Raw genomic sequence first — 24,586 nt, forward strand, 5'->3', positions numbered from 1 at the left:
AGGTGAAAAATCTGACCACTTCTTGTTCATGTGATGTGTCACAGCTCCATTTTCCTTCCACACCTTCAGAAACACTGAATTTTAACCCAGAAAGCCCCCTTTTCCTCTATTTAACAGCTTTATTTTCACCTCTGCACTTTCCAAGCAACCAAAAGAAAATCCTAATTCTGCCTAAAAGCCATAAATCCTGTTCCGAAGTGTTGGAAAACCTTTGGTCTTCCCTTAGATTTGATCAAACCTTTAGTTTTACCTCAAAGATAAGCACAAGAACACATATGCACAAATACTTTTTGCACAAGGAGGCGAGACGCATTGAATTATGCACCAAACTCATCGGTGTGAGTTAGATCTGCAGATGTGTCATTTTACCATCAATAAATCCCTTTGTCATCAGCTTTGTGTGGTTTTTGTTGCTCGTTGGTGTAATAAACGTGGACAGGTGGGGGCGCTGTGCCCTCAGAAACAAAGCTTCATCTCTGCAGTAATGAGATCGTAGCTGAAGCGAATCTGCACCTCGATCCAAGTTAAAATGCATCAACAGAAACGCCTTTTCATTTTCAGAATATATTCTACATTATTAAATAAGACGAATAACAAATTATGATTTATTATTATTACTGATTTTTTCTTTAACGCTGCTCATTTAGTGACTTCATTCAAATGATAAAGGACACTGATTCCCATCATTCAATTTGGATCCGCATCCCAAGCGGCGCAGGAGTGACATCAGAGGCCGCTCTGTTCCACGAATACTGTGAAGAAGCGTGTCCAATAACACGCTGGAAGAAGTCTCCAGCCGTGCCGCTGTCCTGGCCGTCTGTCATGAGTTGTTCACTTTATATATCAGTTAAATATGAACAAATATTACACAATATTTAACACATTTAGTCCTCGGATCCTGCTGCAGGCTGATGTGCACGATAACCACAAACATTTATTTACACAAATCCATTCAGATTGTGTGTGTGTGTGTGTGTGTGTGCGCGCAGTACGTTGTTCAGATCTTATCTGATCCAGCTGTGACTTTCACAAAGATGAGGAGGACTGAGCATCCTCTTCCTCTCTCAGACGGGAGCTCCTGGTCCTTATCAACACTGTCCGAATCGATGTAGATCCAGAAAAAACAATCTGCATGGCAGAATATAAAGTTATCAATCAATTTCTGTACAGAACTATATTTATTGTATCTCTCCTACTCAAATGCAACCTATAAACAACTTTATCATGAGATATATAAAAAAAAACTGAAGTCACCATTAATGTGAGTCTTTTACATTAACCATGTTGCACAAATTATTATCTTTTATCTGTATCAATTATCATGTTTCAACCATCTCTAAATGAACTTAACACAGTGTTCACATCAGAAAATCAGAGAAAACCCTGTAAGTATACATATAATTTACAATTTACTCATCAACCTTGAACATGGCGTCCAAAAAGGCGCAGTCATGTGAACAATAACATTTACAGCTCATACTCAGTAAACCAACTCACTGAAACATCTTTGCAACATTTACAGTCAACTTTCAATTGCTTTTTAAGAAACATAACAACGTTCAACATTAGCATTCATAATGACAGAAATGAGCTTATCGGTTAGCATATTAGCACCTAGCACACAACCAGAAAACTCACCGGAGTCCTCGCTAAAGAAAACAAATCACAGTCATTTCTCCGCTCGCAGCCTATAGGGACTCTCTGAAAAACCTATAACTCGTGTCCATGAACGGAAACAATATTCTTCCCATAAAACGTTAATAATCCCGCACGTGGCATCAGTGTCGCTGCTTGACTGGCGCGTCTCCTTCCCAGCATGCAAAGCGCGCCCTCACTGAATGTACATGAAGCGCCCTCTTGTGGCTATTCAAAGCAACTGCAGTCACAGACACAGCTCTTAATGAACTTGCACATAACCAGCAATAAAATACTGTATTTTTCATGGGGTTGCTTACATATATGTCACATGACGTTTGAATACGCTACTAACTCTGTTGAGGATTGATCTTTGCCATGGTTGAAGGGAGCTTCTATTTCTCATCCTGCCACATTTCGTGTCACCTTCGTTCTTATTCCATACAAACATTAGGCAATAACCAATTACTTTAAATCATGCTTAATTACTCCAATAAGCACCTCACCAGCCACTTTATTAGGTCACCCTGCCAGTAAAAGGTTGGACCCCCTTTTGCCTTCAGAACTGCCTTAATTCTTCGTGGCACACTTTCAACAAGGCGTTGGAAGCATTCCTCAGAGGTTTGGGTCCATATTAACATGACAGCATCACACAGCTGCTTCAGATGTGTCGGCTGCACATCCATGATGGGAATCTCCCTCCAGCACATCCCAAAGCTGCTCTGCTGGACTGAGATCTGGTGACTGGAGGCCGCTGGAGTCCAGGGAACTCATGATATGAGCTCTGTGAGACGGTGCATTATCCTGCTGGAGGCAGCCATCAGAAGATGGTGCTCTGTGCTCATAAAGGGATGGAGATGGTCCGCAACGATACTCAGGAAGGCTGAAGCATTTAAACGATGCTCAAACGAGGCCCAAAGTGTGCCAAGAACAAATCCCCCCCACACCATTACAAGAGGTTATTTGAGTTCCTGTTGCCCTCTGATCATGTGGAACCAGCCAAAGGTCTTTTCAGCAAAACTAATTCTATGTATATGGTTTGAAAATATCATAGTTCAAGAAAAGGCGAAATAAAAAATATTTTGTTTAAAAACTGAACAATTTTCTGGCTTTTCACAGTCATGTCATATGAGCTTAACTTTGCTCTGTTCACTGTACAAAATGTGGCAGAAGAATCTGTGTCCCCCACACATCTGCAGTAAATAAAGACAAAACACCCTCACATTTACTGCAGTAACTGGCATCGCCTAAAGTATGTAGGGAACAAGAACACTTGGTGATGAGGTAAAGATCCGAGGACAGGGGACACAAAATGTGGCAGGATGAGAAATAGAAGCTCGCTTCAAGCATGGCAACAGATTTATTAGTTTTCAAAAGTCATGTGACATATATGTAAAGGAAAACAGTGGCTCCTCTAATATGCAGCGGTGCTAATAGAAATACTTTCTAGTAAAACACAACATAATCAGCCACCACAGCACGTCTGCTGCTGACCTTTGCTTAAAAAAAAGTCCCCTCTCAGGCGCCGCGGCGTCGAGTCGCTGAAGGACTGAGAGCCAGTTAGCTCGGGCAGCTTCGCTGACATCGTATCTGTGACGGCAGAGTTTGCAGCCAAGTTCTCTATAATCTGCTCAAGTCTGTCACAGGAATCCGACTCAGAAACTGTGTTTAACTCCACATGGGAAGCTAATTCTAACAGGGACTGCGCAATGGTGTCAGGGAGCGCCATGTTGTGTGCAGGTGAGCCCAATAAACCCAGAAGGAGAGCGGCAACTGACGTCACTTTCCTGCGCCGCTTGGGTTTTTTCTTTATTGCACCTTTTAACATTTACATAAACTGGTAAACATGACAGTTTCAACTGTCAGAACCCAGATGGGTCGTTAATGACATATCAAGACTTTGAATTAAAATATAGTATCATAATCCTTATTAGTAAATTTAATATTATTATAAATGCAATCCCTGATGGAATAATTATGTTAATTAAAAGTATGGCAGCAGGACGAATCCAACATTTTTACCCATTGAGCCAACCAAACTTGAAACTGGTCAGATCTGTTTCTCTTCAACACATAATCGTGGTATACGCTCATTATTTCAGAAAGACATCGTATCAATCCCATATGTGGTACCTTATTGGAACACCTTTATTGATAGCCGTGACTGGAAAAAGAACTGGAACTTACCAGCTAAATATATGATAAATAAGAAAGTAAAAGAAGTATCTTTTAAAATAATTCACAGATGTTGCAACTTGATTTCCACTTGTATTGAACCACATTTTTCCTTTTGTTTTGAACATATATTGTTTGGCTTCACTGACTATCCATCTGCCAAAAAAAACCCCAATTTATATCATTAAACTTATATATTTAGCCAAATTACATATCCACAAATATCTACACACTAATAAAAAACACTCCTTTCTGTCTTTGTTATATTAAATATATATATTAAATATATTAAAACCATTAGACATTCAACTAATATGAATGCCATGAAGACTTTTGTGCTCTTTTTAGTGTATTTATGTAGTTTGATATTCTGAAGTAGCCTCTGAATGTCTGTAGCCTCCTGGCGGTTGTTATTTCAGTTTTATTTGCACTGTATTGCACTGAATTCTTAAAAAAGATGAATAATTCTTATATTTACACATTTTTCCTGTGGTCTGAATATGTTTCTTTGTTTTGTGTGACGGGGCTCTGGTGAAAACAGTTTGTTTTTGTAATACTGTTTTCTGCCACCAGGGGGAGTCTGACTCTAACCGCTACCGAAAAAAAGCAAAACTTTATTGCACCATTTAACATTTACATTAACTGGTAAACATGGAAGTTTCAACCGTCAAAAATAACAGCTTCAAAGGGAAGATTTCAAACAAAATGTTCAATAAAATATAAGTAATGGCAATAAAATAGAAAAAACAAAATAAGCACACAATATATTAATAGATTAAGGCAGTAGTACAAAATACAAGAGGAATGCAGCATTGGTTCAGTTTTCTGTCGTTGGGGGATTACTCATAACATTATATCATTTCTGGGCTCTGGATCCATTAAGTACACATTAAATTCATTTCGAAAGGCAACAAAATTGGAGAAAAATACAATTCTGCTTCTGTTTTTGTATATGATTGTCGTATATCGCCCACCAGGACAACTCTGTAACTTTCTAGATGAACTAGACATCTTCCTCTCTTATATCTCGGAGCATGACTGTCCTATAATTGTCCTTGGTGACATGAACATCCACCTGGACAGTCCTAACTCTTCTGATTTTCTGATACTATACCATAAATCTGGCAAAGTGCTCGATCTCCTGTTCTCAAGAAACTGTGCCACAGAGGCCCTATCTATCACACCTCTGCATTTCTCTGACCACTATTTCATTCAGTTCAGAGTGAGTCTCCCAAGAAGACCATGGTTAAAGATGCCATGGAGTCCCTTTGCTCTACACTGAGCTTATCTCTGGATAGTCTGTGTCCTCTATCCACCAAACCCGCCCGATCCTCCCAGTCTCACCCCTGGCTTAATGATACTCTCCGAGCGTTGAGCACCAATCTCAGAGCTGCCGAAAGGAAATGGCACAAGTCAAAAGATCCGACAGATCTAGCTAAACTCCAGGCGCTACTGTCATCATTCGCATCCAGTGTTACTGATGCAAAAAAGACTTTCTACATCAACAAGATTCATAGTACAACTGACACCCGGAAAATGTATTCTACCTTCAAAACTCTACTTAATCCTCCGCCACCTGCTACCAATCTAACAGCAGACACCTTCACCTCATTTTTTACTGACAAAGTGGCAGCTATAAGCAAACATTTTACCGAACCTGGTACCACAAAATCTGCATGCAGAAGTCCTACTGCATCATTTTCCTCATTTACCCCTCTCACTCAGAGCAGTGTGTCTAAACTTCTCACATGTAGCCGTGCTACTACATGCCCGCTGGACCCCGTTCCCACTAATCTTCTCCAATCCATTGCTCCCACTGTAACTGCAGCAGTCACGCATGTGATTAATGCTTCACTGACATCGGGCACATTTCCTACCACATTCAAGCTCAAGAAACCTTCCCTCCCTCCAACTCATGTGGAGAATTATCGGCCGGTCTCTCTCCTCCCGTTTCTGTCTAAAATCATTGAAAAGGTCTTTAAGCAGGTCACCGATTACCTCTCACATAACAACCTCTTTGACCCAAACCAATCTGGGTTTAAAAGTGACACTCCACCGAAACGGCTGTTGGCTGTGACAGAAGCCTTAAAAGAAGCCAGAGCGACAGCTAAGTCCTCTGTACTTATCCTGCTCGACTTATCGGCTGCATTTGACACTGTCAGCCACAGTATCCTTTTGTCCATGCTCTCTAGCATGGGCATCACAGGGAGAGCACACTCCTGGTTTGAATCGTACCTCACTGGTCGGTCCTTCAAAGTATCCTGGCTTGGTCACACTTCTGCAGCGTACCACCTCGCCACAGGTGTCCCCCAAGGTTCAGTACTGGGACCTTTTCTCTTTGCCATATACATCAACTCACTGGGATAGATCATCCGATCACATGGCTTCTCATACCAATGTTATGCTGATGATACCCAGCTCTATCTGTCATTCCCACCTGACGACCACACGGTCTCAGCTGAATCCACGAAGAAGAAGCACGAAGCACGAATCCCAGACTGTCTCACTGACATATCAACATGGATGATCACCTCCAACTTAACCTCCCAAAAACTGAACTGCTTGTCTTCCCAGCCAAACCAACCATACACCACAGCATCTGCATCCAAACCGAACGAAACCCTATCTCTTGCTCCATCAAAGGTTGCTAGAAACTTGGGTGTCATGATTGATGACCAACTAACCTTCAAAGATCACGTTACCTCGGTTGCTCGTTCGTGCCGCTTTGCATTACTAAACATAAGAAAGATCAGACCATACCTGACCCAACATGCCCCCCAGCTCCTGGTGCAGGCCATGGTTCATCTCCCGCCTTGACTACTGTAATGCTCTCCTAACTGGTCTCCTAACTGGTCTCCTAACTGGTCTCCTAACTGGTCTCCTAACTGGTTTCCTAACTGGTCTCCAGCCTGTGAAACCTCTGCAGATGGTCCAGAACGCGGCGGTGCGTCTGGTCTTGGATCAGCCTAAAAGAACACGTCCCCCCTCTGTTCATTGAGCTCCTCTGGCTGCCCTTAGCCGCCTGCATCAGATCCAAGTCCCTGATTTTAGCTACAAAGAGCTTAATGGAGCGGCTCCATCTACTTGAATGCTCCTGCAAAGGCTTATGTCCCAACTGGGTCCCTCCGTTGGTCCCAGGATTGTCGTCTAGCAGCTCCTACACCACGCCTAAGACAATCCAAACTCTGTTCATGTGTCGTCCCACGATGGTGGAATGACCTACCGAGCGCTACCAGAACAGGGGCGTCCCTGTCTATCTTCAAGAAGCTCCTGAAAACCCAGCTCTTCAGAGAGCATCTCCTATCCCAGCACTTACCTTGTACTTCCCTCCCCCCTCTATCTCTGCACTTTATCTTTCTGCACTTCCTTCTATGCCTGCACCCTATCTCTACTCTGTCCCCTCTGACAGAGTCGGACTCCTGGGTTCCTTCTATGGAGCTTATTGTTAGCTTTTTATAAAGCTGTTATATCTTCATTTGTAAGTCGCTTTGGATAAAAGCGTCTGATAAATACAGAAACAGAAACACAAACATATATAAAACATTTAGCAAGACATAAAACAACATTGATACACAGTTCATCTTCTTTGTTTTTTAATATTAAGCCAAATATTATTTTATCTTTCGAGAGCAGAGTTAAAAGAGACGTTTCAGCCATTTATTTCCAGCTAACCAAAACCCTGAAAAAAACACATGTTCTGTATCCTCAACGTTGTTTTCAAAGAATGGGCAACTGTTATCCTCACTGTCAAAGCGTATCCAAGTAACTCTTTGGAGGAATATTTATTATTTAAGCAATAATATATTGCTTTAATAATATAGATGCTGTGCTGCTGGGAATGATGGCCTTCTTCTCTTGCTCCAACCTCCCCGCGGTGCCCACCAGATGGGGCTATAAGGTCACTCCACTCATTCACACAAACAGTCCCGTTTAGCAACTGTTTGTCATATAATTCTGCTCCAAATCTGTCTGACTGCGAAGATTTGTATCCTGATCAATATTTCACAAGCAAATACAAAAAACAAACAAACAAAATAAGAAAACCCAACACTTTTTAACGTTTTGAAGTTTGAAATATAAAGTACGTTGCGTGCTGCCTTTAAGGACCGATAATAAACTCAGATTTACTGATTTACTTCACAACCCACCGCATACACGACAGACGTCTTTTACAGAAGAAAACGATGTAAATATATTATTAAAAATCATTTATGTGCTTGATTCCATTGCTAAAAATCTATAAAACGTGCGACAGCCGCGCAGACTCCCAATTAAAAAGCATTCAGTAAATGTAAAATTCTGTCGACTTAATTTAAAACAATTTCCTCAGAAACCATCCTTTCATCTAATTTAAGCTGCATATCCTGGTCCAGGTTTTGTTAGGAGAGAATTAAAGATATTTTTACTTTAATGGTGTAAACACAGCTGAAACATGGTGGCTGTCTGTCACAATACAATCTGACATAAAAGCCAATAAACTCACCCCGTGAAATACATTTAACGCCTGATTCCCCCTGCTGTCCTTGTCCAGTTTCATACTTTGATGCAGGTTTATAATTGTCTTGAATTGAACTGAATGAACATGCCACTGTCAGTTACAGGCTCGCTGTTGTTGCTCTCTGTTCAATATGGTGAAGCAGTTCAGCAGTCTGTGGTTCTTCTTTTCCTGTCTGGTACCATCTGTCTGAGGACAGAAGTTCTGACAGATCAGAGTATGAAGCAGAGTTTATGGCTGATATTTACACAATTATCTTGTTTATTCTTGTTTTGATCACATGTGAAGTCTATTTAAACTCAGAAATATCTGGTGATAAATGCTTGAATCAGGTTTGCTCTGCCTTAACGGTAGTTTTACAGCTCTACAGCCCGGATCTCTGACCAGAACCACAGGCCGAGCCGTCCAGCTCCAGGACCTCCAGGCCTCCCCAATCTGACTGAAATCTGGCTCAGAAATCAAAGCCAGCACATTCCACAGAGGAAGACTGTGTGTTTACGTGAGATAAAACAGGCTGAGAGGACGAAGGTCAAGTTCAAAGGTTGTGCTGAGGTGTGTGTTCCTGTGTGTGTGTTTCTGTGGAAATGAACGAGCATGTGATGAGGTGACGGCTTACAAACAATGTGCGTTTTCTAACCTGAAGCAGGATTCAAAGAGAAAGAGTGCGTGTTGTTGTCGCCATGGTTTTCCTCAGACAGACGCCGCTGCTTCGTTACCTGATGCTGTCGGCCATGCTGACCCTGCTCCTCTTCAGCAGCTCCTTCTGGTTACGTGAGTTTCCTCCGTCACTCGGACTGGTCGGCCATTTTGGCTCCACCTTCACTCAGTTCAACTATTTACAGAGTATTTAAAGGGGACCTGCTGTGCTACGGTCACTTTGAAGTTAAAGAAATATCCCTTTTTAGCACAACAGGTGACATTAGCTCTTGTTTCTTTAAGCTCCGCCTCCTGAAAAGCGGCCTTTCTTCTGATTGGCCGGTTTTCTGGAAGCTTCTGCTGTATGAACTGTCAGAAAACACGAAGTTTATCATATAATTTCAGACAAAACAAAGAAAACTAGTCCACTTTAATCTTTCCAGTGTCCCACCTTCTATTATTTAGATTTGAATGTTAAATTGAATTTAAATGGTTACCGGTTAGAATTGATCTGTTTGTTATTGAGTCATTTTTATCCTTCATCAGTTTTATTTCTGTTCCTCAGCTCAGGGTGGAGTACGAGACTGTGGCTCCGCCTGGCTGCCATGTTTGACCTCTTACAGCCAAACGGTACGACCAACACACTTAAAATTGCTCTTAAATGTAGATATATTCATTTTATTCCTTAGCACTTGATGCTACGGACCATCAGGAGACTTAAAATCAAACTCTGACTTAAAGATAAGTTAAAACATGACATTTTTAATACAAAAAGTCCTTCTTTTTCATCAGATGTATTTGAGAGTCATTTTGGCAGGTTTAAATACAATAACTTGGTCCCCAACAGTCAAATTAAAGGTGGTTTATTATGCCCTTTTTAACTGAGGTCTTATTCAAATAAATGAGACAAACTTTGGTCTAAATGTTGGTTTCAGCACAGCGGCTCTCTGTCTCAGCCCTGTTGGGACACCTCTCTGTTTTCCTAACCCTCACTTTTTGGTGAGTTCAGCAGCTCACCTGAAATCTATTGATCCCAGAGGGAAATAGTTTAGCAGCGTAGCTGTAAGTTAGCAGCAGATGCTAGTAAATCATGCTTTCTCATCGACAGTAATGGACCAAGTTGTTAAAACAGTGGGATGAAAAGTGGCTGCTGCACATTCACAGTCTTTAGCTAACTCTGCTGGAACATTAGCCTCAGATATAGTTTATCCACTGGGCTCTTATATCCTCTGAGGCTGCTGCTGGATGGAAGATGCATGGTCCTCAGTACAGCTGACAGCAGAACATTTCCACCAGAAGCTGGCTTCATCCGTCCAGCAGGGTGGATGTGAGTGGGCGGGGCTTAGCAGAGGAGGCGGAGCCAACTTAAGGAGTGACATACTTTAGAAATGAAAATGTTCAGAACTTTAAATGTTGAACTGTGAACATGGCTTACTGTATCTTAATGTGCAAACTGACCTTTGAACATTTCTCTAACATAAAGGGATGAAAGTGTATCACTTTTAACCTTTAAATGGTCAAAAATGTAAATACTGGCAGGATGTGATTCATATGATTTGCTGTAACTTTGCTCTTCGTCACGCTGCATGAGCAAATAAACTCGCCTCTTGTGTTTAAAAGGTTTATTTATTTATTTATTATTCATTTGATTAGGACGATGCACATTAATCAACATATCAGCTAAAGCATCAATGGAACTATGCAGGAGTTAGCACAGTTGCTAAATTTCATCCAATGTCCGAAGGCAGGTATCATAAAAAACAGACAATACACAATAAAAAATGGATATAACATGTAGAAATCTTACACACACACAAAAGAAGCCTGTTATTACTTTCAGCTCTTTAGACTGTTTAAAAACAGCTGGAGGCACCTTTAAAGGAGTTCTGCAGCTGAAGTTTGATTTAAAGAGCGGGAAAGAGACTGAAGGAAACTGAAGTTTTACGCCGGAACTCTGCCGCCAACAGGATGGATTTTTTAAAAGATAGAAATCTGTTGAGGGGACACCTTGTTAAACAGTTAAAGTAACATCTCCTGTTTTTGTTTACTTCTTTATCTTTCAGTTGGATCCTCCGTTGGTCCCTCCAATGGAGGGGTGGGTGGTGCCCCAGAAAGTCCGACCCCTCATAAAGGAGTGTCCTGGTCAGTCGTTTCAGACCTGGCGTCTGCTCGAGCATCTCAGGTCCAGCATGGCTGATGATGACGACATCCTGCTGGAGTCATACCTGCAGAGCTGGGATCAGCTCCTCAAGTAAGCAAACAGCTCGAGCTGTACATCTGCAGCGTTTTTAGGGGCGCTGCAGCCTTAGATTCCTCCTCTTAGCCATAACTCTGTTTTGTAGAGGTGAGATGCCCCCTTTTTCTGAGGGATCACTTAGCTGTAGTTATCTATCCCATCATCTGGGGCTTTGGGGGCCGTTTTGGTGACTAGCTGACCATCTGGGTCCCTTAAAGAAGAGGGAGACTTTAAGACAGAGAGGTGGGTCCAAGAGGAGGAAATGTATCAGATTCAGTGTTTCCAATCAGGACTACAGACCAACGACAACAGGGGAAGATTTATTCTTTTAGTTTTTAACCAGAATTATAAGTGTGAGTATTGTTGCTTAGACCTAATCTCAGCACGTTAACATCAACGTCTTCAAGATGAACAATGGAGGAAGTATTTCTAATTTATGACCAATTAAACTATGTAGGAGCCAAGCTTTTGTAACCCTTGTGCAGTACAGGGACCCTGTATAACCTTAATCCCATAAACTGAAGTCCAAATGATCAAAGAAGGAAGAGACAAACAGTAAGAATCACCGAATGGCTACATGATGGATCTGATTTGTTTTGGTCTTCAGTTTCATGGAGTCTCTCGGGACGGTCGTCAGTTTCTTCTCTCAGAAGGTGAAAGAAAAGATTTCGCTGATCCGAGAGCTGTCTCTGAAACACAGTTTGGAGGCTGGTGGGAAACCGGCTGATTCTGGACGACAAACCCCGGCAGCGTTTGGACTGCAGAGCGGGGTGAGACGACAGATCGTAACCGAAACACGCCACGACGCCACGATGCTGATTCTCAGCTCATTTTTCATGTGTCTTTTCCTGAGGTGTATCGATCGGTTCGATCCATGGTGGAGGCGGAGCTAAAGGCGGGTGCTGTCAGCTTCTACCATCGCACAGATTCGGGCTGCAGGACGCTGCTCCGGCTGCATCGGTCCCTCCTCTGGTTGAAGCTGATGTTGCAGGGTTTGTCCGAGGGTCCGGACGCTGACGGACGATTCAAAACGCCCGGAGAGCTGAGCAGGTAGCAGCACGTGAATTTAGACGCCAATAGATTAATAAATAAATCTGAGCGTCTGAGTCAGTGCAGAAGATTCTGCTCAGTCTGTTTTCTGGTGTCTTGGCTCAGGGACGCCTACAGGGTGGCGCTGGCCCCCCACCACCCCTGGGTGCTCCGTCAGGCCGCAGAGTTCGTCTTCCTCGCCCTCCCTGAGAGGCAGTACTTCCTGCAGCTGGTGTGTGTGCAGACACAGCAGGAGGCCACACCCATCCTGCGAGTCATCATCCACGCCCTGACGCTGGTGCACACGCGGACACAACAAATCCTGACCGAGTCCGACATGCTGGAGCTGCCCTGAACCGGCGAGCAAACCCGGAGAGTCGGAAACAAACAGAAGTACAACCTGAGGAGGTCCAGCGAGGCGCCGACACTTTGTTACGATTTTATGTTTTACTAAACTGACTTTCATGGTTCCCAGCTGTTTATTTCAGAGAGAAACTAAACATCTTCACACTTTATGGCGGTTTTAAAGCTGCAGTTGTTGGAACTACGATATCACACTCACACCTTTTACAGTCTCTGCAGAAGATGCAAACATGGAGGCACCTGCGTGTTTTCCAGAGACATGAAAAGACTCAAACAACATACTGTGTTCAGGAATCTGCTGCTCTGGTAACGCGCCTCTCTGCTGAATATGTGAATAAAATTCACCAAACGACCCCATCTTTGATTTTTCTTCACAATAAGATCAAATTGAGAAATATAGAGGGCTTTCTACACACTCATCTACTGCCACCATGTTACAATCAGCTCGGTCCGGTAACTCAGGTGGTGTCACTTCAAAACACGTCCGTGTCACACCCGGAACTAAACAAAGGTTCCCAACAATAGTTCCTATTGTTACACTGATGATGATACTGAGAATCAGAGGCTGATATCCAACCTACAGACTGACGGTCTCAGCTCTCTGATGTCAGCTCCTATCAGGTGTTCCTGTTGATTTCAGCGGATTTAAATATATTTAAAGCAGGTGAACAGGTCAAACTAACCAGCAGCAGGACTGACAGCAGGTGAAAACGTCAAACTAACCAGCAGCAGCTGAACAGGTCAAACTAAGTAGCAGCAGGTGAACAGGTTAACCTAACCAGCAGCAGGTGAACAGGTCAAATTAACCAGCAGCAGGTGAACAGGTCAAACTAACCAGCAGTAGGTGAACAGGTCAAACTAAGCAGCAGCAGGACTCACAGCAGGCGAACAGGTTAACCTAACCAGCAGCAGGTGAACAGGTCAAACTAACCAGCAGCAGGTGAACAGGTCAAACTAACCAGCAGCAGGTGAACAGGTCAAACTAACCAGCAGCAGGACTGACAGCAGGGGAACACGTCAAATTAACCAGCAGCAGGTGAAAAGGTCAAACTAACCAGCAGCAGGTGAACAGGTCAAACTAACCAGCAGCAGTACTCACAGCAGCTGAACAGGTTAAACTAAGCAGCAGCAGGTGAACAGGTCAAACTAACCAGCAGCGGGTGAACAGGTCGAACTAACCAGCAGCAGGACTGACAGCAGGTGAACAGGTCAAACTAACCAGCAGCGGGTGAACAGGTCAAACTAACTAGCTGCAGGTGAACAGGTCAAACTAAGCAGCAGCAGGACTCACAGCAGGTGAACAGGGTCAAACTAACCAGCAGCAGGACTGACAGCAGGTGAACAGGTCAAACTAACCAGCAGCAGGTGAACAGGTCAAACTAACCAGCAGCAGGACTGACAGCAGGGGAACAGGTTAAACTAAGCAGCAGTAGGACTGACAGCAGGTGAACAGGTCAAACTAACCAGCAGCGGGTGAACAGGTCAAACTAACTAGCTGCAGGTGAACAGGTCAAACTAAGCAGCAGCAGGACTCACAGCAGGCGAACAGGTCAAACTAACAAATAGTAGGTGAACAGGTTAAACTAAGCAGCAGCAGGACTCACAGCAGGCGAACAGGTCAAACTAACCAGCAGAAGGTGAACAGGTCAACCTAACCAGCAGCAGGTGAACAGGTCAAACTAACCAGCAGCAGGTGAACAGGTCAAACTAACCAGCAGCAGGACTGACAGCAGGTGAACAGGTCAACCTAACCAGCAGCAGGTGAACAGGTCAAACTAACCAGCAGCAGGTGAACAGGTCAAACTAACCAGCAGCAGGACTCACAGCAGGTGAACAGGTCAAACTAACCAGCAGCAGGTGAACAGGTCAAACTAACCAGCAGCAGGACTGACAGAAGGTGAACAGGTCAACCTAACCAGCAGAAGGACTGACAGCAGGTGAACAGGTCAACCTAACCAGCAGCAGGTGAACAGGTCAAACTAACCAGCAGCAGGACTGACAGCGGGTGAACAGGTCAAACTAACCAGCAGCAGGTGAACAGGTCAAACTAACCAGCAGCAGGACTCACAGCAGGTGAACAGGTCAACCTAACCAGCAGCAGGTGAACAGGTCAAACTAACCAGCAGCAGGTGAACAGGTCAAACTAACCAGCAGCAGGACTCACAGCAGGTGAACAGGTCAACCTAACCAGCAGCAGGTGAACAGGTCAAACTAACCAGCAGCAGGACTCACAGCAGGTGAACAGGTCAAACTAACCAGCAGCAGGTGAACAGGTCAAACTAACCAGCAGCAGGACTGACAGCAGGTGAACAGGTCAAACTAACCAGCAGCAGGTGAACAGGTCAAACTAACCAGCAGCAGGACTCACAGCAGGTGAACAGGTCAAACTAACCAGCAGCAGGTGAACAGGTCAAACTAACCAGCAGCAGAACTCACAGCAGGTGAACAGGTCAAACTAACCAGCAGAAGGACTGACAGCAGTTGAACAGGTCAAACTAACCAGCAGCAGGACTGACAGCAGTTGAACAGGTCAACCTAACAAGCAGCAGGACTCACAGCCGGTTAACAGGTCAACCTAACCAGCAGCAGGTGAACAGGTCAAACTAACCAGCAGCAGGACTGACAGTGGGTGAACAGGTCAAACTAACCAGCAGCAGGTGAACAGGTCAAACTAACCAGCAGTAGGTGAACAGGTCAAACTAACCAGCAGCAGGTGAACAGGTCAAACTAACCAGCAGCAGGTGAACAGGTCAAACTAACCAGCAGCAGGTTAACAGGTCAAATTAACCAGCAGCAGGTGAACAGGTCAAACTAACCAGCAGCAGGTGAACAGGTCAAACTAACCAGCAGCAGGTGAACAGGTCAAACTAACCAGCAGCAGGACTCACAGCAGGTGAACAGGTCAAACTAACCAGCAGCAGGTGAACAGGTCAAACTAACCAGCAAATGTCACATTTCCCCTTTTGAGCCGTCACTTTAAATCAAACTGATATCGTCAGACCATTTTCAGTCTTAATTTTCTTGTGAAACCTTTCTTTCGACTAGGGTTCCTTCATGAAAGTCCAGTCTTCTAGAATCGGTTCTGTCCCACAATTCCTTTAACTTTCTTAGCGACTGAATTGTTTTCCTCCAGTCGAACTAACTGTGATTAATATGATGAATGGAGACAACAATATGTTTAACTTTTTTAACAGTTTCTTTCTTTTCTTCATCCTGGCTGCTGCTCAGATACTTCGGCTCATTTCATTCAACCGGACCCACGGTCCGGAGAGCTGACGACTCATTTTTCACGAGGACTGTGTGAGTAACAACCTTTAACGTGGGATAAAAACTCTCTGCTGTGGAGTATTATGATCCAATCATATGTGAGCCTTCAACCCGTTTAATTCTAATTTCAGAAAATGTTAGATTCAGATTTGTTCACCAACTTTAGAACTATTTTGAGCTCAGTAAAGATGCCCGTTGCACCATCGTTCAGGCTCAGGAGAACAGGCTGATTTCCCACATTTACACCTGCTCATCAGGTGTTTTTCAGCCTGAACACAGCTTTATTCTTCAATGCCATCACCAGAAAGGCTTTTATCTGTTATAATGCAGCTGTACATCCTGACGGTTACAATAAAATATTTCTAAATGCTTATTTTCTAGAGAAAACAAGCCGTCATATCAGAACCCGACTGAGAAACAATAAGATCCACCAGCTGTTGAGGGGAAATGTCGCCGTCTGCTGGTGGCAGTGTGTAACTGCACCACGTGTCAGCGGCAACAAACTGCAGCTTCACAAAAAGACTGGAGGCAAAACACTTATGAACCAAACTATCATTTTATTTTGTATTTTAGACCTGAAACTACACGTAAAAACATCAGAGAACACAAAGAAATCATGTTTGTGGGCAGGAAACCGGTCGTGAACAGTGTGGATTTAACCATTAATGCTTCCAAACCTTTCAGTTCAGTTAAATTCAATCATACTTTATTCATCCCTGAAGGGAAACGATATGACTGCAGTAGACATAATTAATAAAATATAGAATATAGCTTCGGGTTCATCTCAGGTGTTTTAAACCTAAACGCAGCTTTGAATTTCTGCTGATACCAAAATGCTTTTATCAGTTAAAGAGCTGTGTGTCCTAAATGCTTCTTTTGTTGTAAAAACAAGCTGCTGCTCACAGACCCAGAGACACTCGGAGTTAACATGGTGAAGTCGCCGGTTCTCCGGTTCTCCGGTTCTCCTGCGGCTCCTTCAGGACGTTGATGCTTCCAGGGCGGAGCTTTCTGCAGCCTGGTGGCTCCTCATGTGTGTTTTCAGGCAGTGGCTCTGGGTGAAGGCTTTGTCACAGACGGTGCATCTGTAGGGTCTCTCCCCGTTGTGCGTCCTCATGTGGACCGTCAGGTGTTCCGGGCGCGAACACGCCTTCCCACACACCTGACACACAAAGCGTTTGATGCCCAGATGGCTCCTGATGTGGCTGTTCAGGGTGCTCTTGAGTTTGAAGAAGCGGCCGCACTCGGAGCAGCCGTACGGCGCCTCGCCGGTGTGGACTCTCATGTGTATCTTCAGCTCGCCTTTGGCCCTGAAGCCTTTGGCGCACACGCTGCAGACGAACGGCCTCTCGCTGCTGTGCGTCTTCACGTGAGCCGTCAGCGTGGCGTTGGAGATGAAGGTCTTGCAGCAGATGTGGCAGAGGTACGGCCGCTCTCTGACCGTGTGCGTCTTCTCGTGCATCTTCAGCGTTTTGGACAGTTTGAAGCGCTTCCCGCAGACGTCGCAGCCGTGGCGCCGCTCGCCGGTGTGAGTCAGCTGGTGGAAGGCCAGAGAGCGGCGGTTGCTGACGGACTTACCGCACACGTTGCAGCGGTACTCTTCCCTGCTGCTGTGCAGCACTCTGTGAGCTGTGAGCTGCGCCTTCATCCCGAAGGCCTTCTGACAGACGTCACACCGGTGCGGTTTGTCCTTCACGTGCACCCAGCGGTGCGCGCTCAGGCTGGACGTGTTGGTGAAGGCTTTGCTGCAGACGTTACATTTAAAGCGGCTGCTTCCTGTGTGCAGCGCGGCGTGTTTGTTGAGACTGGACACGGAGACGAAGGACTTCCCACAATGTGAACAGCTGTGAGCTTTATGCTGATCTGTGAGGTGTCCCTTCACCTCGTGCACAGACTCAAAACTCTCCCCACAGACCCCACACAGCCCCCCCGGCTCGTGCACGTGACTCCAGGCGTGTCTGATCAAGCTGCCGAGGTTCCTGTACCAGACTCCACACACTTCACAGGCTTTTTTACTCCTCTCAGGCCTCTTCACACCACCTTTGGTCTCTGCTTTTCCTTCACGCTTTGCTCTTTCCGGCTCAGGATCTGGTTCCCAGTCGGTGTCTCCGGCCGACGCCTCGTCTTCACCTTCGTCTTCGCTCTCAGCTGCGTCCCCCTCTGTCTCCAGGTTCTGCTGCGATGTTGAGCTGCTGGACTCAGCACCCCCTCCGGTACCACGTGCACATTTAACGGGGCTGAAGAGGAGGAAAAATCCATCTTAATTAGGTGTTGACAGGCTGCAGCAACAAGAGAACACGTCAGCTGTTCTGCTGCTAACCTTCTGCTAATGGTGCAGCCCATTGTTAGCTTTCTGCTGATAGCCATGCACTGACCAACGTGCACATACTAACTGGGTCTCCAGAAAAGACTTTTATCCAGCGATTGTCTCTTTTTCTGGATCATTTCACAGTGGAAACAGTTTTCACTGCAGTTTGAGACATTCATCAATCTTTGCTTCGCTGACCCTCACTCATCACATCTCCACTTCTTCTTCTTCCATCTAAATGGAGCAGACAGCTCTTCTGTCCTCTTTTACCTCGTCCGGAGCCCGGATCCGTCGCTCTTCACCTCCACAGGATCAGCATCTGTCTGTAGAAGTTCTTCCTCACTCTCCTCCTCCATCTTCTCTCCTCCTGCCTGAAAGAGTTTATTCCCACATGACTCCGTGGACAGAAGGCGTCTCAGGACACATTAAAGTAAAAACTGCAGCTTTCAGTCATGAAACTGATTAATTTCAGCTTGAGTTGGACCATCAGCTCTGCTCCACCTTTCTATTGAAAAGCCAATAAATCCCGTTTTCATGAGACTCAAATCAAAAAAGCCTAAATCTGATCCTCATTCAGATCATAAAAACAGCCGATTCAATCATTTCAAACTTCTAAAGACGGCAGAAAAACACTAATTTACTAAATGAATCCTCATATTTCCTGTTTTTTACTTACTGGTTTCTGAGGGCTCGTCTGACCGGAACAGCCGGGGGAAAAGAGCGCCGTTTCATCGCTGAGCTTCGCTCGGTCACACCTGCTCCTGTCTGACCGATCTGAGGGAGGCGATAACCTGACGGAGGACAACATGCTGTTCTGAGATGGAAAGGTGTGAGAGACCATCAGCCTTCTGCTGTCTCAGATTACCTCGTCATTGCTTCGGTCCGATCAGCCGGCGCCGTGGATCCGACCCGGTCCTGGTCCTGGTCCTGGTGCTGTTGAGGACAGAGGTCGTCAGAGCTGCTCTGAGGATCATCTGCTGTCTGCAAAAACCCAGAAGGACAAAACCAGTCACAACACTGCTCACAGGAGCAGAAGGAATGACGAAGACTCCTCAAACTGCAGAAAATACGATCCTTTAGTTCCTAAAATGTCCCAAATACTATTCTTTAGTCCTTAAAATGTCCCAAACACGATCCTTTAGTCCCTAAAATGTCCCAAACACGATCCTTTAGTCTCTAAAACGTCCCAAACACGATCCTTTAGTCTCTAAAATGTCCCAAACACGATCCTTTAGTCTCTAAAACGTCCCAAACACGATCCTTTAGTCTCTAAAATGTCCCAAACACGATCCTTTAGTCTCTAAAACGTCCCAAACACGATCCTTTAGTCTCTAAAATGTCCCAAACACGATCCTTTGGTCTCTAAAATGTCCCAAACACGATCCTTTGGTCTCTAAAACGTCCCAAACACGATCCTTTGGTCTCTAAAACGTCCCAAACACGATCCTTTGGTCTCTAAAACGTCCCAAACACGATCCTTTAGTCTCTAAAACGTCCCAAACACGATCCTTTAGTCTCTAAAACGTCCCAAACACGATCCTTTAGTCTCTAAAACGTCCCAAACACGATCCTTTAGTCTCTAAAACGTCCCAAACACGATCCTTTAGTCCCTAAAACGTCCCAAACACGATCCTTTAGTCCCTAAAATGTCCCAAACACGATCCTTTAGTCTCTAAAACGTCCCAAACACGATCCTTTAGTCTCTAAAACGTCCCAAACACGATCCTTTAGTCTCTAAAACGTCCCAAACACGATCCTTTAGTCTCTAAAATGTCCCAAATACGATCCTTTAGTCTCTAAAATGTCCCAAACACGATCCTTTAGTCCCTAAAATGTCCCAAACACGATCCTTTAGTCCCTAAAATGTCCCAAACACGATCCTTTAGTCCCTAAAACGTCCCAAACACGATCCTTTAGTCTCTAAAACATCCCAAACACGATCCTTTAGTCCCTAAAACGTCCCAAACACGATCCTTTGGTCTCTAAAACGTCCCAAACACGATCCTTTGGTCTCTAAAACATCCCAAACACGATCCTTTAGTCCCTAAAATGTCCCAAACACGATCCTTTGGTCTCTAAAACGTCCCAAACACGATCCTTTAGTCTCTAAAACGTCCAAAACACGATCCTTTAGTCTCTAAAACATCCCAAACACGATCCTTTAGTCCCTAAAACGTCCCAAACACGATCCTTTAGTCCCTAAAACGTCCCAAACACGATCCTTTAGTCCCTAAAACGTCCCAAACACGATCCTTTAGTCCCTAAAACGTCCCAAACACGATCCTTTAGTCCCTAAAACGTCCCAAACACGATCCTTTAGTCCCTAAAACATCCCAAACACGATCCTTTAGTCCCTAAAACGTCCAAAACACGATCCTTTAGTCTCTAAAACGTCCAAAACACGATCCTTTAGTCTCTAAAACGTCCCAAACACGATCCTTTAGTCTCTAAAACGTCCCAAACACGATCCTTTAGTCTCTAAAACGTCCAAAACACGATCCTTTAGTCTCTAAAACGTCCCAAACACGATCCTTTAGTCTCTAAAACGTCCCAAACACGATCCTTTAGTCTCTAAAACGTCCCAAACACGATCCTTTAGTCTCTAAAACATCCCAAACACGATCCTTTAGTCCCTAAAACGTCCAAAACACGATCCTTTAGTCTCTAAAACGTCCAAAACACGATCCTTTAGTCTCTAAAACGTCCCAAACACGATCCTTTAGTCTCTAAAACGTCCCAAACACGATCCTTTAGTCTCTAAAACGTCCAAAACACGATCCTTTAGTCTCTAAAACGTCCCAAACACGATCCTTTAGTCTCTAAAACGTCCCAAACACGATCCTTTAGTCTCTAAAACATCCCAAACACGATCCTTTAGTCTCTAAAATGTCCCAAACACGATCCTTTAGTCTCTAAAACGTCCCAAACACGTTCCTTTAGTCTCTAAAACGTCCAAAACACGATCCTTTAGTCTCTAAAACATCCCAAACACGATCCTTTAGTCCCTAAAACGTCCCAAACACGATCCTTTAGTCCCTAAAACGTCCCAAACACGATCCTTTAGTCCCTAAAACATCCCAAACACGATCCTTTAGTCCCTAAAACGTCCCAAACACGATCCTTTAGTCCCTAAAACATCCCAAACACGATCCTTTAGTCCCTAAAACATCCCAAACACGATCCTTTAGTTCCTAAAACGTCCAAAACACGATCCTTTAGTCTCTAAAACGTCCAAAACACGATCCTTTAGTCTCTAAAACGTTCCAAACACGATCCTTTAGTCTCTAAAACGTCCCAAACACGATCCTTTAGTCTCTAAAACGTCCAAAACACGATCCTTTAGTCTCTAAAACGTCCCAAACACGATCCTTTAGTCTCTAAAACGTCCCAAACACGATCCTTTAGTCTCTAAAACGTCCCAAACACGATCCTTTAGTCTCTAAAACGTCCCAAACACGATCCTTTAGTCTCTAAAACGTCCCAAACACGATCCTTTAGTCCCTAAAACGTCCCAAACACGATCCTTTAGTCCCTAAAACATCCCAAACACGATCCTTTAGTCCCTAAAACATCCCAAACACGATCCTTTAGTTCCTAAAACGTCCAAAACACGATCCTTTAGTCTCTAAAACGTCCCAAACACGATCCTTTAGTCTCTAAAACGTCCAAAACACGATCCTTTAGTCTCTAAAACGTCCAAAACACGATCCTTTAGTCTCTAAAATGTCCCAAACACGATCCTTTAGTCTCTAAAACGTCCCAAACACGATCCTTTAGTCTCTAAAACGTCCAAAACACGATCCTTTAGTCTCTAAAACGTCCCAAACACGATCCTTTAGTCTCTAAAACATTCCAAACACGATCCTTTAGTCCCTAAAACGTCCCCGTGGATAAACCCGGTCCATACTTTCCTCCCAGAGAGGAAACTGGCCCACATGGTACAGCTTCTGGAGTCTAAAAAACTTCCTGAAATGTTTCACTTCCTCCTTGTTCTCCCACCTGAACGTTCAACAGAAGTAAAAACAGCAGAGCGGCCGGCTGACCTTCAGTCGGATGTAGAGGGCGGAGTTTCCCGAGGACCTGATGGTGCTGAACACCTCCTCTGGAGTCAGAGACTTCACCTGCAGAGGCTGCAGCCTCCTGCTCTTATCGGTTATAAAGAGGTCGAAAGGTTCCCCCGCAGCCAGCTGAGGGAAGGTGGACCTCAGCAGCTCCAGGAAGTCCGACTCCTGCAGACCCCCGGGACAACTCAGGTCCTGGAGCGGACTTTTCTGAAACACTGGAGCAAAGAAAACACTCGGTGTGGATCATAAATGTGAAGTTATTACTTTAACCGACCGCAGACTGAAGGCTTTACAGCGTACCAGCGTTGGACAGCACCTCAGTCTGAGAGTCCTGAAGGAACCGGACCCTGAGATCCAGATGGGTCTGTGTGCCACTGATCTGAGGTCTGCTGGGCCTCTTCCTGTCAAACCAAACTCTGGGTGAAGCTGACCTGGAGGATCACAGCAAAGTAACAAAGCAGTTCTGATTGGCTGCAAATAAACACCAAAAACTATTCACATGTTTGTGAAAATGGAAAAATCTGACTGGTTCTGGTTCTGAGTAAAGTCGGGCAGAAAGTACAGAAACACTGAAGTATCTGAACATGTGATGGTTAAATATAACAGGATCTGAAAGTGATGTCCTTAAGAAAGAGGAAAAAATCCAGCTGTGACCTGACAGGACCTGAGAGATGCATCTGGACCTTCAGCTGATCCATCTACTGTTGGCCCAAGCCTCATCAGAAATGGGCTCCATGGAAGGGTGGCTGTCAAGAAGCCGTTCTTAAGGAAGGGAAACAGGGAGAAAAGGCTGAGCTGTGCCAAATGACACAAGAAGTGGACTGAAAATCAGTGGCAACAGGTCTTATGGAGGGATGAATCCTCCCCAGAGCCCGGACCTCAACATTATTGAAGCAGTGTGGGATCATCTGACAGAGAACGGAACAAAAGGCAGCCCACATCCAAAGAAGAGCTTTGGGATGTCCTTCAAGAAGCCTGGAGAACTATTCCTGAAGACTCCTTAAAGAAATGACAGAAAGCTCGTCTCAGAGGGTTCAGGCTGTGTTGGAGAATAAAGGAGCTCAGACCAGAGATTCACTTTAAAGCTGCTGAGAACTGATAAAAAACTCTGTTTCTTTCCTTTTGGAACATTTCTGCATCTATGAACCGTTTAACTCTGAGATGAACTCGGCTGTTAAAGGTGACGGCTGCTGTGGTCTTTCTGTAAAAACTGGGATGTGTCACCTCGCTGGTGTCTGATAATCCGGATCCTTCAGCTCCTCGTCGTCCTGGCACCAGGTGACGCTCGGGCCCCCGGCGTCCTCCACACCTGCACACAGCAGAAACGACCCCAGAGGAAGATCAGAGGGGCCCAACTGTCCGTTAACCACAGAGGCCTGTAACGTGTTCGGCTGTTGAACACACCTGTGTGCTGCGTGACCTGCTGCTCCTCCTGGTCCTGCTCATCCGGATCCATCGCTTTGTTTTTAATCAGAAAGAAACAGGAGCTGATCAATACTTCAGCTCCGGTTCTGTTCAACGCTGCCAGGAACAGCTCAAACACATTCAAAGACCCGTTAACATCAGTCTGAGCCTTTTAGGTTCATTAAAAGCAGAAAGATGTCACTTTATTTCAGTCAAAGTTTGTCAGAAAGTAAATAAAAAGCTAAATGAACAACATTAAAAACATTTCATCCAACTTTCAGCACCTTTAGATCATCAGTAAGTTCACTCCATCACTTACAAAGTCTGTGCAGTTTGACCTGAGGCTGCAGGAGCTCCATCTGTCTGCTCTGCCGCTCGATCTGCTGTCTGAAGCCCGAAGCCTCCTCCTCATAGTCGGCTACGGTCCTCTCCACCACCGCTAAGATCTCCCGGGCGGCGGTGCTCAGCTTCTCGGTGATGATTCCTCTCAGTATGTCGGTCTTTGACATGTTACCGAGGCTGTCGAGCTGCTCGGAACCACCTCTGCTGCTTCTCCAGTAAAACATGGTTTATTTTCTCTGAATTCGGCACTTCAGCACTTTGCGGAAGTCCTTCTCGGGTTTTGGTGCAACTACAAATAGTGCCCGTGTAGAAACAAACACTCGTTTAGTTTAGCCAACCTTTACAATACTAATTTATTTAGTCATATTAAAGTAAAATAAATAAAAAAATTCAATTGATTTACAAATCTTATCACCCACTTTTTATTCATAATATAAGACAGAAAGCATATGAAGTGTTTAAAGTGAAACATTTTACTATTTAATGAAAAATATTCGCTCGTCTTTAATCTGATGGAAAAGTAAGTTTTACTGAAAAGAAACAGCTGGAGGAAAAGTTTGCAGAAATCACCACAGATGTAGCTGGGGACATGTGGAAAAAGAATATACAGAAAACAATTTGATTCTTTAAGTGTT

General features: G+C 44.5%; 3 protein-coding genes and 1 long non-coding RNA gene across 4 annotated transcripts in view; 2 read left to right on the forward strand and 2 right to left on the reverse strand.

Annotated features, from left to right (window-relative positions):
- Positions 1 to 24,586, forward strand: part of LOC140281498 (uncharacterized) — a 72,902-nt gene that overhangs the window by 47,263 nt on the left and 1,053 nt on the right. The gene's annotated exons all lie outside the window — the stretch shown is intronic.
- LOC140281505 (uncharacterized) lies at positions 23 to 9,029 on the reverse strand. The gene is made up of 3 exons (XR_011909767.1): positions 8,943 to 9,029; positions 8,294 to 8,494; positions 23 to 1,128 (listed from the first exon to the last, which is right to left on the reverse strand). It is a non-coding gene; the product is annotated as an uncharacterized lncRNA (long non-coding RNA).
- Positions 8,986 to 12,933, forward strand: LOC140281503 (ceramide-1-phosphate transfer protein-like). The gene is made up of 6 exons (XM_072375935.1): positions 8,986 to 9,076; positions 9,507 to 9,571; positions 11,005 to 11,192; positions 11,785 to 11,947; positions 12,031 to 12,227; positions 12,333 to 12,933. Exons 1-6 carry the CDS (start codon positions 8,986 to 8,988, stop codon positions 12,559 to 12,561), a joined length of 933 nt encoding a protein of 310 aa, XP_072232036.1. The 3' UTR covers positions 12,562 to 12,933.
- LOC140281500 (uncharacterized) lies at positions 16,417 to 24,228 on the reverse strand. The gene is made up of 9 exons (XM_072375932.1): positions 23,929 to 24,228; positions 23,610 to 23,663; positions 23,430 to 23,514; positions 22,506 to 22,636; positions 22,185 to 22,420; positions 19,007 to 19,122; positions 18,818 to 18,932; positions 18,412 to 18,512; positions 16,417 to 18,070 (listed from the first exon to the last, which is right to left on the reverse strand). Exons 1-9 carry the CDS (start codon positions 24,173 to 24,175, stop codon positions 16,813 to 16,815), a joined length of 2,343 nt encoding a protein of 780 aa, XP_072232033.1. The 5' UTR covers positions 24,176 to 24,228; the 3' UTR covers positions 16,417 to 16,812.

This window comes from Leuresthes tenuis, unplaced genomic scaffold (assembly GCF_036924035.1).
Source record: "Leuresthes tenuis unplaced genomic scaffold, fLeuTen1.0.hap1 SCAF_22, whole genome shotgun sequence".
Classification (NCBI taxonomy): Eukaryota; Metazoa; Chordata; class Actinopteri; order Atheriniformes; family Atherinopsidae; genus Leuresthes; species Leuresthes tenuis.